Source organism: Melanerpes formicivorus, unplaced genomic scaffold (genome assembly GCF_026170545.1).
Source record: "Melanerpes formicivorus ecotype bairdi unplaced genomic scaffold, bMelFor1.0.p_v2 SCAF_2, whole genome shotgun sequence".
NCBI classification, from domain to species: domain Eukaryota; kingdom Metazoa; phylum Chordata; class Aves; order Piciformes; family Picidae; genus Melanerpes; species Melanerpes formicivorus.
The window spans coordinates 4120774-4136634 of NW_027142354.1; the positions used below are offsets into that span (position 1 = coordinate 4120774).

The 15861-nt window shown below is 47.7% G+C and overlaps 1 protein-coding gene across 1 annotated transcript in view; it reads right to left on the minus strand.

The window, feature by feature from the left end:
• Positions 1-8896: 8896 nt before the first annotated feature.
• GABRR1 (gamma-aminobutyric acid type A receptor subunit rho1) overlaps positions 8897-15861 on the minus strand; it is a 47978-nt gene continuing 41013 nt past the window's right edge. The window contains exons 7-10 of the mRNA XM_068147191.1: positions 15026-15166; positions 14446-14598; positions 11474-11670; positions 8897-9285 (exon numbers count right to left, since the gene is read on the minus strand). Of these exons, the coding sequence (XP_068003292.1) occupies positions 8998-9285; positions 11474-11670; positions 14446-14598; positions 15026-15166 (779 nt within the window). The 3' untranslated portion in view covers positions 8897-8997. The remainder of the gene's footprint in view (positions 9286-11473; positions 11671-14445; positions 14599-15025; positions 15167-15861) is intronic.

A 15861-nucleotide genomic window follows, 5' to 3' on the forward strand; every position in this document is an offset into this window, starting at 1 on the left:
ACAGTACTCCAGGTGAGGTCTCACCAGAGTACTTTGAGTGGTAGAATCACTTCTGCTGACCTGCTGGCCATGCTTCCTTTGATGCAGCCTAGGAGGTGATGGCAAGCGTGCATCAATGGCTTATGCCCAGCTTTTTGTCTACCACTACCCTCAAGTCCTCTCAATTTTATCATCTCCCAGCCTGTGTTGATATCAAGGGTTGCCCCATCCTAGGTGTGGGACCTTGCACTTTGCCTTACTGACCCTCATGAGATTCTCCTTGGCCTACCCCTCCAGTCTGTCTGGGTCCTTCTGGATGGCATCCCCTTCTTTGGTCTTCTCAATCACACCACTCATCTTGGTATTATCAGCAAACTTGCTGAGGGTGCACTCAATTTTGCTGTCTATATCCCTGATGGAGATACTGAACAGCACTGGTTCCAGTACAGACCCTGGAGGGGACATCACTGGTCATCTGTCTCCACCAGGACATTGAGCCATTGACCACAACCCTTTGGATGGGATCATCCTCATTTAGCTTCTAATCTAAGACAATGTTCATGCAAGGTGCTGCTGTATGTTATCTGATCTGAAGTATGTGAAGTTCAGCCAGACCTGTGGAAATCTTTCTCACAAAGATGCGAGTGTGGTACCATGGAGCAGTAAATGAATGTAACCAACTGCTTGGGTGCAAACCTCTGCAGTAAGCCCTGAGAAGCTTGCACTGAGGGTTGCTTGTGCAGCAACTGCTTATTCTCATATCCTAAGCAGCAGTGGCCTTCCAGTATCTTAAGGAGGGCCTACCAGAAAGCTGGGGAGGACTTTTTAGGGTGTCAGGTAGGGGGAATGGAACTAAACTAGAAATAGGTAGATTCAGACTGGATGTTAGGAAGAAGTTCTTCACCATGAGGGTGGTGAGACACTGGAACAGGCTGCCCAGGGAGGTGGTAGAAGCCTCATCCCTGGGGGTTTTTAAGGCCAAGCTGGATGTGGCTCTGAGCAACCTGACATAGCATGAGGTGTCCCTGCCCATAGCAGGGGAGTTGGAACTAGCTGATCCTTGAGGTCCCTTCCACCCCTGACAATTCTATGATTCACTTGTTAAAAGATCACATGAATACATAGAGAAAGAGCTAATCTTTTGTTCAGATGCAAATGAGTGAGTCAGTGGAGAGACTGAGTGCAAAAGCAGCTTACAGGTTAACATTTTCCTGAGCATAGGAAGCTTCTGAAAAGAAATCAGGCAAACTGCATTCCCCAGGATGTCAGAGTACCCAGAGCCATTCCAGAGAGCTGATTTGCTTTGGTGAGCTCCAGAATTCTAATCAGAATCTTTATTTTATTAGTGTCTGTATTCAATTTCTAGTTCTAGAAAACAAATTCCTTGTCTTGGTTTAACTCTGCACTCCCTCTGCATTTCTCTGCACTCCTTAACACAGACCTCCAGCTGCTATTTAAAACTTCTGTTGAGATTCTCCCTTCTTAGAAGGGGAAAGTGTGACTAGGCTGCCTCCAGTTTGGATGTCAGGTAGGCAATGTAGACAGCATTTGACAGTTTAGGGTTTTCTGATACTTAAACCTCAGTCCTTGTAATAATAGGGCCCAGACTATCTGGACCTCAGCAAGGCCTTTGACACCGTCCCCCATAGCAAACTCCTGGCCAAGCTGTCAGCCCATGGCTTGGAGGGGAGCACACTGCGATGGGTTAGGAACTGGCTGGAGGGCTGAGCCCAGAGAGTGGTAGTGAATGGTGCCACATCCAGCTGGCAGCCAGTCACTAGTGGTGTGCCCCAAGATTCAGTGCTAGGCCCTGTGCTCTTTAACATCTTTATTGATGATCTGGATGAGGGCATTGAGTCCATCATCAGTAAATTTGCTGATGAAACCAAGCTGGGGGCAGGAGTTGATCTGCTGGAGGGTAGAGAGGCTCTGCAGAGGGACCTCGACAGGCTGGACAGATGGGCAGAGTCCAAGGGCATGAGATTGAACACATCCAAGTGCCGGGTTCTGCACATTGGCCACAACAACCCCATGCAGAGCTACAGGCTGGGGTCAGAGTGACTGGAGAGCAGCCAGGTAGAGAGGGACCTGGTCAATGGCAGGCTGAACATGAGCCTGCAGTGTGCCCAGGCAGCCAAGAGGGCCAATGGCATCCTGGCCTGCATCAGGAACAGTGTGGCCAGCAGGAGCAGGGAGGTCATTCTGCCCCCATACACTGCACTGGTTAGGCCACACCTCGAGTCCTGTGTCCAGTTCTGGGCCCCTCAGTTCAGCAAGGAGGTTGACTTGCTGGAGCGAGTCCAGAGAAGGGCAATGAAGTTGGTGAGGGGTTTGGAACACAAGCCCTGTGAGGAGAGGCTGAGGGAGCTGGGGTTGCTTAGCCTGGAGAAGAGGAGACTCAGGGGTGACCTTATCACTCTCTACAACTACCTGAAGGGAGGTTGTGGACAGGCAGAGGTTGGTCTCTTCTCCCAGGCAGGCAGTACCAGAACAAGAGGACACAGTCTCAGGCTGCACCAGGGGAGGTTTAGGTTGGATGTTAGGAAGAAGTTCTATACAGAGAGGGTGATTGCCCATGTGAATGGGCTGCCTGGGGAGGTGGTGGAGTCACCATCATTGGAGGTGTTCAGGAGGAGACTTGATGGGGTGCTTGGTGCCATGGGTTAGCTGTTTGGGTGGGTTGGATTAGTTGAAGGGTTGGACGCGATGATCTTGAAGGTCTCTCCCAACCTGGTTTATTCTATGTATTCTATGTGCTAATAAATTAAATGGTCAGTGTCATTGGGAAAAGGAAAGGATTGGTCCTGGAAGAGCTAGAGGCACAATGGCAAGGATTTCTTTTGTCATACAAGCCATTTATTTGAGAACTGAGCATGACCTGAGCATTCCAGGTTACATGATGATCCCTCCTTACACCACTGTCCTTGTTTTTGTTAGCAAACAGTTTTGACAGATGAATGCATGAGGCAGCTGAGGGTTGGGCTCTGGGCAGCAGCTATGTCCAGAATGGTAAACTGGATCCTAAATCCAGCTGAAACTGGGGCCAAGGTTTGTCAAAGGAACTTCCTCCTTGATTTCTAGTTTCAACCCTACCTTGCCAGGTCTCAGGCACAATTACAATCCATTAAGCTCTACTGGGTTAACAAGCTGGTTTATGAATTTCCTTAGCAGGTGTGACTTTTTCTTTCCTCCTGCACAAATTGCTTAACTTCTTGCTTTGCTGCTCTGAAGAGGGAGTGCTTGGGTCCCAGGAACAGCAATACATGCTGTGTCGTGTTTCCCACAAGCTGTTGAGCATTGCTGCCTTCTCAGTTCCTTTGTCTCTGTTGGCTGCATTGTGTCCAAGATCACTTAATTACACATCTCTGCAGTAAAAGCATGCCTTAGTTTTGTTGTAAGCTTTGCTGGGTTTAAAATTAAACTGAAGTACTGATTAAAGATGAGTCAGTATCAAGGAAGCAATCTCATTGTGACTGAGTTAGTCTTGAGAAGACTGAGAGGGGAACCACAAGGATGATTAGGGGACTTGAGCATTTCCCCTATGAAGAGAGACTGAGAGCCATGGGACTGTTTAGTCTTGAGAAGACTGAGAGGGGATCTGATCAATGTCTATCAATATTTGAGGGGGGTGTATCAAGTGGAGGGGGCCAAGCTCTTTTCAGTGGTGCACAGTAATAAGGCAAGGAGCAATGGATATAAACCTGAACATGGAAGATATCCCCTCAACATGAGGAGAAAATCCTTTACAGTGAGGGTGACAGAGCACTGGAACAGGCTGCCCAGGGGGTTTGTGGAGTCTCCTTCAGTGGAGGCTTTCAAAACCCACCTGGATGCATTCCTGTGCAGACTACCCTAGGTGATCCTGTTTTGGCAGGGGCGTTGGACTGCATGATCTCTGGAGGTCCCTTCCACCCTCTAATGTTCTGTGATTCTGTTAATTTTCCTGTCCTTTGATTAATATTGGGGTGCTGCATAATGTCATTTGAATAGCATATTGGATTAATTCCCCCCCCCCCCCAGTTTGCTAAGTTTATGTAAGAGTGAGGATGTCTGAAGTTTTCCATTTTGGTCTGCCATAGTTAGCAGAGTGTTTTTGTGAGGGTTAATGCTTTTCCAATTCAATAATTAATGGTAGTGTTTATTATCTTAGGGTTGGTTTAAAACATGTTAGAATTGATAGAATAATAGGAATGGTGCTTGTGAAGCTCCCTGGAGGAGAGCCAAACCTGCTCCAAATAAAGAAGCCAAATGCCTCAGTCCCAGGAAAGAATCAAGTCCACATTGTTGTGGATGGTCTTAAGAGCCATTTATGCATTGATATAGAATAGAATAAACCAGGTTGGGAGAGACCTTCAAGATCATCACGTCCGACCCATCAACCAATCCAACCCACCTAAACAACTAACCCATGGCACCAAGCACCCCATCAAGTCTCCTCCTGAGCACCTCCAATGATGGTGACTCCACCACCTCCCCAGGCAGCCCATTCCAATGGGCAATCACTCTCTCTGTGTAGAATTTCTTCCTAACATCCAACCTAAACCTCCCCTGGCACAGCCTGAGACTGTGTCCTCTTGTTCTGGTGCTGGCTGCCTGGGAGAAGAGACCAACCTCTCCCTGTCTACAACCTCCCTTCAGGTAGTTGTAGAGAGCAATAAGGTCACCCCTGAGTCTCCTCCTCTCCAGGCTAAGGAATCCCAGCTCCTTCAGCCTCTCCTCATAGGTCTTGTGTTCCAAACCCCTCACCAACTTCGTTGCCCTTCTCTGGACTCATTCCAGCAAGTCAACCTCCTTCCTAAACTGAGGGGCCCAGAACTGGACACAGGATTCAAGGTGTGGCCTAACCAGTGCAGTGTACAGGGGCAGAATGACCTCCCTGCTCCTGCTGGCCACACTGTTCTTGATGCAGGCCAGGATGCCATTGGCCCTCTTGATATCATTTATGATTGATCTGAACTACCTGTTACACAGTTCTTTTCATCTGTTTAGTCTCAAATCTAACTGGCAAATAGAACAATGGCTTATCTTTCCTTAGCCTCTCAAGATCCTGTGGAAGGATAATAGCATACAGATGGCATGTGTTCAGTAGAAAGGCATTAGTGGAGTCTTGGTTTCTAATGACTGTTTGGTAAGTACTCAAAATTCATCAGGAATCACAATTTTCCTTGCTTTTCATGCATATATATATATACACTTGTGCTTCTTAGAGACTGGAACAGGCTTTACACTCTGCAACTTGGCTTTGACAGGTATGTTTCAGTGCCCGAACAGCCATTATGGTTTGTACATGAGCCAGCAGTGTGCCCAGGTGGCCAGGAGGGCCAATGGCATCCTGGCCTGCATTAGGAATAGTGTGGCCAGCAGGAGCAGGGAGGTCATTGTGCCCCTGTACTCTGCATTGGTTAGGCCACACCTTGAGTACTGTGTCCAGTTCTGGGTCCCTCAGGTTAGGAAGGATATTGAGACACTTGAACATGTCCAGAGAAGGGCAACAAGGCTGGGGAGAGGCCTTGAGCACAAGGCCTGTGAGGAAAGGCTGAGGGAGCTGGGATTGTTTAACCTGGAGAAGAGGAGGCTCAGGAGAGACCTTATTGCTCTCTACAACTACCTGAAAGGTGGTTGTAGCCAGGAAGGGGTTGGTCTCTTCTCCCAGGAAACCAGCACCAGAACAAAGGGGGACACAGTCTCAAGCTGCACCAGGGGAAGTTTAGGCTGGAGGTGAGGAGAAAGTTCTTCACAGAGAGAGTCATTCGTCATTGGAATGTGCTGCCCAGGGAGGTGGTGGAGTCACCATCCCTGGAGGTGTTCAAGAGGAGATTGGACGTGGCACTTGGTGCCATGGTCTAGTCCTGAGGTCTGTGGTGTCAATTTAGACTCGGTATCTTTGAGGTCTCTTCCAACCTTAGTGATACTGTGCAGCCACTGAGCTACTCGTGTCCCTTTGTGGAACATGCTGTACTGGTGGTCTTGGCAGTCGCTTGCCATTTCTCCTTGTCTGTGAAGTCCCAGGGCACTCCACCCCTGCCAGCACCACAGGGGGCTTAGTACAGTTGGTGTTTGACTGGATCAGGTACTGAGCAAAAGGGTCTTAGATACATCTATGAACTCCTGGGAATCATTCTTTACAAGGTAGAAAACACACAAGGCTGTATAAATGTGAAGTTTTATTGTGGTTCTGAGTGTTTCTAGAAATAAACAAACCCAAACAAATCACTCTGACTTCTTGTGGAAATGGAAAGGAGCAGGCTCTTAATAAACCTGATACAAACCCCATACACTGAAAGGTTAAAAGCCCAAACCCAGTGTGTGTGAATGTTTAATGAGCACAGCTGTTGGTAGCAAACTGGCTGTGTAGGACATATCCTGGACTTAATAGAATACATCTATGTACACATTTACATAAGACTGAAAAGGCACTAGAGTTCCCCAAATCAAACACCAATAAATTAACAATGCAAATCCAAACGTGGAGGTTGGGACAAGCTGTTTAGGGAGATGTGCTGGAAGGGCAACTTTGAAAGATCAGATGGGGAAGCTAGGAAGCTGTCTCCCACTGAAAACCAGGGAATTCTAAAGTCCAGCTCCCACTTGTGTCTTCAAAATCTCCCTTAATAGACTGGTCAGATGCTGATAACTGTATGTAAGTATGAGATTAATGAGTCTATAAAGGGATGTACAGTACTGCAGCAAACTACACAGCATTAAGCTTCTTATGAAGCTGGAGAGCTTACTCTAAAACCTGGCGCTCCTGTTGGTGCTGTCCTGAAATCATGGAAATAAATGGGCTGATAGAACATTGAAGCTAAATACATTCCTGTGCCAGTAGGGCCCAAGAAATCTTGGGGCCATACAAGGGGAGGGAAATGTGTGGTTGGAATAAAGAATAAGGTAGAGTGGCCAAACCTGGTGGCCAACCGTTCAGCTGCTTTTGCCAGAGCGACCTTTCTGCCTTCCTTTGAACTGTTCATGGCTTAAGAAAATAAGTTGAGGGAGTTTTTTAAGCTCTTGAATAAAACAAAATCTACTGGAGAATAATATGATATGAAGGAAATTATAAAAGTAGGCTAAGATAGCATGTGAAAAAAGAAAAGCTCTATAGAAATGAGTAGTAAAACTGTCTCATGAGGGGGTTTGTGTCTTTCAATGCTCTTTAGCTTTTGTGTGGTTTCCTCGCCTTGGCTGTGGAGTGTAGGCTGTTAAGTGCGAGATGAGTGTGGGTAGTTTTGCAGGTCATGATTTTAGCAGCTGTAAGAAGTGCTGAATGTGTTTACATGATGTATATTTACATAGGAAATTAAAGCAACAACCAGCAGCGGTCAAACAACTGCAATGTCTCGCTCGCAAGAAGATTCACTTGGTTTGATTCTCAGAGCAGCTACAGCTATAACAGACAGCAGCATCTGCTGTACAGGGAATAGTGAACTCCATAACTGTGTGCAAAAGCATGCATGTGTTTAAAGTCCTGGTAACCCAAACCCTCACTTGGCTGTGTGGATGTAGGTGTGTAACACATGGCAGCAGACCAGCTGAATGACCACACTTTCTGAGATACCTTTTGTGCTCCTGTTACTGTAAAGGCCCCTGATTCCAGTTCAACTGATTCTTCTCTTATTGATCTATTTTATTACTCCTACATGGCAGATTTTGCCTTTTCCATATGGAGTATTTGTGCTGAACAACTGCTGTGCAGAAGCCATGATGGAAAGTTGGGGCTTAAGTCAATGCTGAGTGCCCCCAGGCTCTAGTGAGTGTCCTTGTTCCTGCCCTGGAGGGTGCTGCACTTTCTCCAAGGGCACAGTGGGCTGCAGGGTGTCAGGGCCATGGATGCAGCATGGATGGGTCAGTTGTACCTGGGTCTCTAACGGAGCTGCTGTCTCATGGTGGAAGCTCCTTTTTACTTCATTCCAAAGGTTTTGGTGTGGTATCTTTAGTAAGTCAGATCTGAAGTCCTTACTCTGCTTTGTTCAGCACCTTTCCATTATGCTTTTACTAAAACCCAGCTGAAGCAGGCTTTTCCTGGGAGTACAATTACTTTACAGGCTGCACCTGTAAAGTGCAGCTTCTCAGGCTGCACAGAGCAGTAACACCCAGACTATTACAAAAACAAAGTGCCTTCTTCTAGAGAAGTTTTATTCCTTTTCATAGACACCTGATTGTCTTCACTGGATCATTTTGTAGAGAAACCTGTTTCTTCCAGAGCAAAGCTCCCACTGACCTGACTACACAGACCCAAGGAGACTTCCTGTGTTTCCCAGAGGATTTGGTTAGCATTGCAGGAAGTCTGGGATTCACTGGTACGTGTACATTGCAACTCATGTTTTAAGAAGATAGCCAAAACATCTTGGAAGTATTTCCTTGTTTTAAATATGATCAAGACAGCAGAAGTCTGAAACATTCCTAGGTGGAGTACTGCTATGACAGCATGCATTAAGCAGCGAAAGCAAGCTGCAGTCATCAATAACCTTGCCAAAGTGTTTCTTGGTACTGGCTATTTTGTGTTGGCAATGACTGGCTTCTGACTTCATCCTGAAAACATGCAAGTATTTGCACATTCTTGCATTTTTGGGTGTTGTGTGAAGTCTGCTGAGGTGTGAGATGTATGCATGCACTCCGAGAATTAGGATTCAGGGGCACGATATGGAGGATGCACCATTTATATGTATGTATATATATATATATAAGCAAGTGGCAATTACAGTCACTTGTTCAAATGGTTTACAGTGGCCTGTGAGGCACGAGAAGGAACATAGCACAGCTTCAAATAAGTATAAAATTTTAGACTGCATATCCTCTATTTCTGCTGAAATGTGAAGCTTGCACAATTATTTATGCCATGGATGAGTTGCATCTAATTAAAAAACCCCAATTAAATCCCACCACCCCCCCCAAAAAAACCACCCCACTCCAAACCCCTCCATCTTCCAGTCCGAACAATTCTCCGTTTGCTTTCTGTTCGCCTGTGAGACTGTACCTCCATGGAGCGTCACGCCGCTCTGTGACTACAGAGGTCACTCGTGGCTATGAGAAGATGGACCAGTATATCAAGTTAAATAGGATGTATGCGCCAGGGAATATGATCCTGGAGTACTTGTCGATGGCGTGGGTGTCGATGCGCATGCTGACGTATCGCTGGTGTTTCCTCCTGCCCGAGCCCCTCTCGGAGCCCAGTGCCAGCTGCACCATCATCCGGTCCTGCTTGTCTCCGTTCTCGGACATGTAGTGCCCCAGCTCGTTGACGTCGCCGTCGTTGTAGCTGCCGTCCATCATCATGGCCCGAGGCTGAGGCAGGCTGCACGCGCAGGGGATCTGTGGGCACAAGTGCAGGGTGGTTTGGAGCTGGGTCGTCCCTTTTGTCCTTACAGAAGGAGAGGAGGGAACAAGCCTGCAGCATCTCTCTCATGAGGAAAGACTGCGAGACCTGGGGCTGTTTGGTCTGGAGAAGAGAGGCTGAGAGGGGACCTCTGAGGGGATGGAGTCACCATCACTGGAAGTGATCCCATCCAATGGGATGTCATTTAACAAGTCCAAGTGCTGAGTGCTGCACTTTGGCTAAAGCAATCCCATGCAGAGCTACAGGCTGGGGTCAGAGTGGATGGAGAGCTCCCAAACAGAGAGGGACCTGAGGGTACTGATTGACAGCCACCTAAACGTGAGCCAGCAGTGTGCCCAGGTGGCCAAGAGGACCAATGGCATCCTGGCCTGTATTAGGAATAGTGTGGCCAGCAGGAGCAGGGAAGTCATTGTGCCCCTGTACTCTGCATTGGTTAGGCCACACCTTGAGTCCTGTGTCCAGTTCTGGGCCCCTCAGATTAAGAAGGACATTGAGACACTTGAACGTGTCCAGAGAAGGGCAACAAGGCTGGGGAGAGGCCTTGAACACAAGCCCTATGAGGAGAGGCTGAGGGAGCTGGAATTGTTTAGCCTGGAGAAGAGGAGGCTCAGGGGAGACCTCATTGCCCTCTACAACTACCTGAAAGGAGGTTGTAGCCAGGAAGGGGTTGGTCTCTTCTCCCAGGCAACCAGCACCAGAACAAGGGGACACAGTCTCAAGCTGCACCAGGGGAGGTTTAGACTCGAGGTGAGGAGAAAGTTCTTCACCGAGCGAGTTGTTCGTCGTTGGAATGTGCTGCCCAGGGAGGTGGTGGAGTCACCATCCCTGGGGGTGTTCAAGAGGAGATTGGACGTGGCACTTGGTGCCATGGTCTAGTCATGGGTCTGTGTTGATAGGTTGGTCTCGATGATCTTTGAGGTCTCTTCCAACCTTAGTTATACTGTGATACTGTGATACTGTTTAGGAAGAGACTGGATGGGGCGCTTGCTGCCATGGTTTAGTTGATTAGATAGTGTTGGATGATGGGATGGGATGACTTGATCTCAAAGGTCTTTTCCAACCTGTTTTTTTTTCAATTCTAATTCTATTCTATTCTAATCAATGTCTACAAATATCTGAAGGGTGTCTGTCAGGAGTATGGAGCCAGTCTCTTTTCAGTGGTACCCAGTGATAGGACAAGGGTCAATGGTGTAAACTCAATCATAGAAAACTGCATCTCAGCATGAGAAAAAACTATTTTACTGTGAGGGTGATGGAGCACTGGAACAGGCTGCCCAGAGAGGTTGTGGAGTCTCCTTCTCTAGAGCTCTTCAAAATCCACCTGGGCATCTTCATGTGTGACCTGCCCTGAGGGGTCCTGCTTTGCAGGGGTGTTGGACTCAGTAATCTCTGGAGGTCCCTTCCAACCCCTAGCATTCTATGATTCTGTGAATTCAAGCTGCTGAGACATGAAAAGAAGAACACAATGATGAAGCTGGGCAGCAGCTTTTTCCTTCTCTGTTTTCATGTCTACAAGACACAGTGCAGTCAGGGAGAGAGCAGAGTGTCTGGAAAAGTCCATTTGCCTTAAGCACAGCCGTCAGGGTGTAAATAAAAGCTAAGAAAATCAGAGAAGAGAGCAGAAGGAAACCACAAGGAAGAATATATGAGGCTTGCCCCATATGAAGAGAAGAGCTTAGGCTGATATTTTGGGTGGTTATAATTTAATGTAGTGAAGGCAGAAGAGGAAAAATTGGACCACTGTGTAAGTTTGGACTGTGCCTGGAGAAAGGGGAGGGATATCTGCCATGTTAGCTGAAACACAAGAGCACAGTATCCATCTGGTGCAATTCACAGGTTTGGATCATCTGTATCAAAAAAAAATAAACAAATCTAAAGGTAAAACCCTAAAACCTCTCCCATTCGTACAGGCAGTGGAGGACTATATGTAGAGGGAGTTAGAATCCTCAGACTCTGAAGAAAGAGCAGTGAGCTTGGATGGGGGTGGCCTAGCACATCTGTATAATCCAGAAGGCCTCACTGCTCATGTCTCTTTGCAGGTTCTGCATTCTCTCCAGGCAGCTGAGAGCAGCACACTGTAGCTGCAAATTTTTGACCATTTGGGGACATTTCTCATTCTTTTTCTGAGGGTCATAAAGCTGCATTGGAGCTAGAAAGCCTCACCTTGTCCCGCAGCTTCCTCTCCTTCCGCTCCTGCACCGTAGTCAGGTAATTCACTGCTGCATATTCCAGTACGGAGAGGAAGACAAACACAAAACTGACCCACAGGTAAATGTCCACTGCTTTGATGTAGGAAACACGAGGCATGGAGGCATTCACCCCAGTGATGATGGTAGACATGGTCAGCACAGTGGTTATCCCTGGGAATAGAGCAGCAGAGAGACCATAAGACACTTTCAGACCAGACTCTGTCACAAATACAACTGTTGCTGCAATCTCCTGACATCTGTATTTGCCTTGCAGTATTGTCTTTTGCCTTTGGGCCACAGGTTTCACTATCTGAGGAGGGTCCAGGCAGCCCCACTTTCTGGCTAGGGTTTTCTTGTCTTTCCCATGAAAATACTTCTGGTTCTGGCCTCGGGGTGTTGCTAGCCTGGCTTCTCACCACACCAGCAGCCTCCCTCCTCATGTCCAGGCAGCAGGGCTTTCATCCTGTGCTGGCTGCACCCCATCTCCAGTCCCAGGACAGTCCCCAGAGGGGTACAGGTACATTGAGTGGGATTCAGTGGTCCTTATGGGTCCCCTCCCACTCAAGAGATTCTGTGGCTGTGATTCTGTCAGCTTTCACAGCATGGGCACGAGCAAAGTCCATCTGCTCCTACTGCTTCTATCATTTTCCCCAAGCCTGTGTTTTCTATCTGCTCCTGGAATGTTCTGCTTCATTGGAAGTCACACAAGTCACCAGCTGGTTCTCATGCCTGGTCTGTGCCTTCCCTGGAGCAGGAGTAGAGGTTAATGGAGCCCCAGAGGTTGATGCTGCCACACATTACACTCAGGTGAGCACAGTGAGCATATCAGCAAGGGCAGGAGCCTCTGTAGTCTGATGTTATCCTAACTCTGAGGAAGGCTCTCTGCTGGCCCTCTTACTTCAGGGGCTAATGGTGTCACATTAATAACCCCTCTGAAAGTAAAAAATACATATACAAGCACAAAGGACTGAATTTACTGGGGTATCTAGGTGCCAAAAGGTACTGCTAAAGGCAATGCCTACATCTTGTGAAAAGTCATGGCTCAAACCTTTATGGCTCCTTTTAATGAAGTCCCAAGGCAATGGATAGCAGTCCCCTTGCCATCTCTGTTATGCCTCCATAGATCCTCCCCACTGAGGAATGAGAGTTTAACAATAAACAAAATCTGAGGTGTGTTGCCTGAAATAAGTGGAAGCAAGCTTGGCCAAAACACAAATGACACTCTGCTGAGGTCAATGCATCTGCTTTAGAAAAAGATTTATGTCCATGTCATAGTTCTGCTCCCATAGTGACTCCTCTGACTTAGGGGAAGCAGAATCCCTCACACAGTACTGCAAACTCACGTACCAAGAGGAACAATGCAGCTCTGCTGGCTTTGTTACCTCTACCCACCCTCCTCTACCTAGAAACTCAATAAACTGACTTTCTGGCAGGGCTGCTAATACTGATTTTCACCTTGCTCACTGAAGGCTCTGAAGGACACTGAGGCTTTGGCTCTGTATGTGCCCTGTCTCTTCTAACAGCAGTAAAAGCAGAGTGCAGCATTTGCTCTCTGATTTGCATCATATGCAACCAGCACTTGTGCAGGCAGGGAAGGCAATTCTTTTGGCACAGCAGGGCAGATAGAATATAGAAAAAAACAGGTTGGAAGAGACCTTCAAGATCATCGTGTCCAACCCATCAACCAATCCAACCCACCTAAACAACTAACCCATGGCACCAAGCACCCCATCCAGTCTCTTCCTGAACACCTCCAATGATGGTGACTCCACCACCTCCCCAGGCAGCCCATTCCAATGTGCAATCACTCTCTCTGTATAGAACTTCTTCCTAACATCCAACCTAAACCTCCCCTGGCACAGCCTGAGACTGTGTCCTCTTGTTCTGGTACTGGCTGCCTGGGAGAAGAGGCCAACCTCTGCCTGTCTACAACCTCCCTTCAGGTAGTTGTAGAGAGCAATAAGGTCACCCCTGAGTCTCCTCCTCTCCAGGCTAAGCAACCCCAGCTCCCTCAGTCTCTCCTCATAGGGCTTGTGTTCCAAGCCCCTCACCAACTTTGTTTCCCGTCTCTGGACTCGTTCCAGCAAGATGGAGAGCTTGTACCATGACCAGTCCCCTGCATGGGGGAGACACACAGGGCATACCTGATTTCTGTGCCACAAGGCAATGTGGAGGCAGTGCATAGAATCATAGACTCAATAAGGTTGAAAAACACCTAAAAGATCATCAAATCCAACCTGTCTCCCAACACCTCATGACACCTAAACCATGGCTTCAAGCACCACATCCAATCCCTTCTTGAAAACCTCCAGGGATAGTGACTCCACCACCTCCCTGGGCAGCACATTCCAATTGCTAACAACTCTCTCTGTGAAGAACTTTCTCCTCACCTTGAGCCTGAACTTCCCCTGGTGCAGTTTGAGACTGTGTGCTCTTGTTCTGGTGCTGGTTGCCTGGGAGAAGAGACCAACCCCTGCCTCTACAACCAGGTAGTTGTAGAGAGCAATGAGGTCTCCCCTGAGCCTCCTCTTCTGCAGGCTAAACAATCCCAGCTCCCTCAGCCTCTCCTCACAGGGCTTGTGCTCAAGGCCTCTCCTCAGCCTTGTTGCTCTTCTCTGGACACATTCAAGTGTCTCGATGTCCTTCTTAAACTGAGGGGCCCAGAACTGGACACAGGACTCAAGGTGTGGCCTAACCAGTGCAGAGTACAGGGGCATAATGTCTTCCCTGCTCCTGCTGGCCACACTATTTCTAATGCAGGCCAGGATGCCATTGGCCTTCTTGGCCACCTGGGCACACTGTAGGCTCATGTTCAGCCATCTGTCAATTCGCACCCCCAGATCCCTTTCTGTCTGGCTGCATAGCACAGGGGATTTTGTCTTGATGGCTTAGGCTGGGGTTGCAGCAATTGTCTCTTAGTTCTGTTGACCACAAGATTGCTTTTACCTAACGGGACTCTAGCGGGAACTGCTCGGCGATCGATCCAGAAGGACACCCAGGAGAGCATGACCATGAGGGTGGCAGGGAAGTAGGTCTGGAGCAAGAAGAAGAAGATGTGTCTGCGTAAAGTGAAGTTTATGTAGAGGCGATTGTACCACCCTGTGCAACAGAGAGGAGGAAAAAGAAAAGTCACACCAGCAACAAACTGCTTTCAGAAAGGGGATGTTGCTGTTAGAAAAAACACAGGTATTCACCACAGATCATCACACGTTGCAGAAAGGACTCCTTAGTGAACCAGCTGTCCAACTCAAAGCATCTCTCAGGACCAGAAAAGAGAATATAACCTGTGCAGTCAGTTTAATTCATGTGAAGGCATGGTGTGATCTGGAAGAGAGGTTGTCCTAGATTACACAACCATCAAGAGAGAAGCCTGTGACAAGGATAGCAGCCTCAGCGTGGAAGAGAGGCAGGTCTGATGGGCCACAGGGAGACCTCCTGATGGATAATCCTCTGTAGTCAGCGTCAAGAGGGACAGCAAGCGCCCATTCCTCCCCCAGCCCACTCTGACAGGCACTGCAGCACCCACCTGTGCTGCTGTAAAAGGCAAGCTTTGTGGTGGTGTGAAACTCCTGGATCAGGAACTGGGACAGCGATATCCTCTCGTCTGTTTTTAGGGAATCGTTCCCATTCTTCCAGTAGAGCATGAGGTCGTCTTCAGTGTAGGCATCTAGGGAAGCAGAGCAAACTTTGGTGTAGTGCACTGAGCCAGCTGCTATCATATGCATAGCCTGGAGTGTGCCCACATATCCTCCAGGAGGTCCAAGTTAAAAAGGCCAAATGCCAGCAGCTAGCTGAGAGCAACACCAATGGTGGCTGTGGCAAGAAGTGGACTCGCTTATTGTCAGAGCTGTCAGGCCTAATGCCTGCTGTGTTTTGTAAACCCTTCTGTTTCTCTAATCATAACTTTGCCAGGTTACCAACCACAACAGAACTTGGCAGAGTGTCCCTTAGAAACATCCCAAAATCAGAATCAAAGGAAAGGAGACTTAGAGGAAATAACCCGAGTGGGATAACAGGAAGAAAAATCTACCAGTGCTCTGAGGCATGCAAGAGGCAAAAAACCTTTTGGGTAATCTTTCTGCTATGCTGCACACCTGTACAGGTCTTGGAGTATTTTAATACATGTGAACATAGAGTAATGTTAATCCTTTCAGATTCTTCAGTAGCAGCTCTTCCAGACAGGAAGGAAAAACCAATAATCATACATAAATGTATTGAAACAGAAGTAAGATTCTAATTTCTTATTGCAAGCTTAAGGAGAAGGAAAAACCCTCCTAAAGAGATAGAAGTTTAAAATGTTGCTGTATGGAATCTAGGCAATTCATATGTGTGCTTGGGACAGAGGAGTATAAGCTGGGTTTA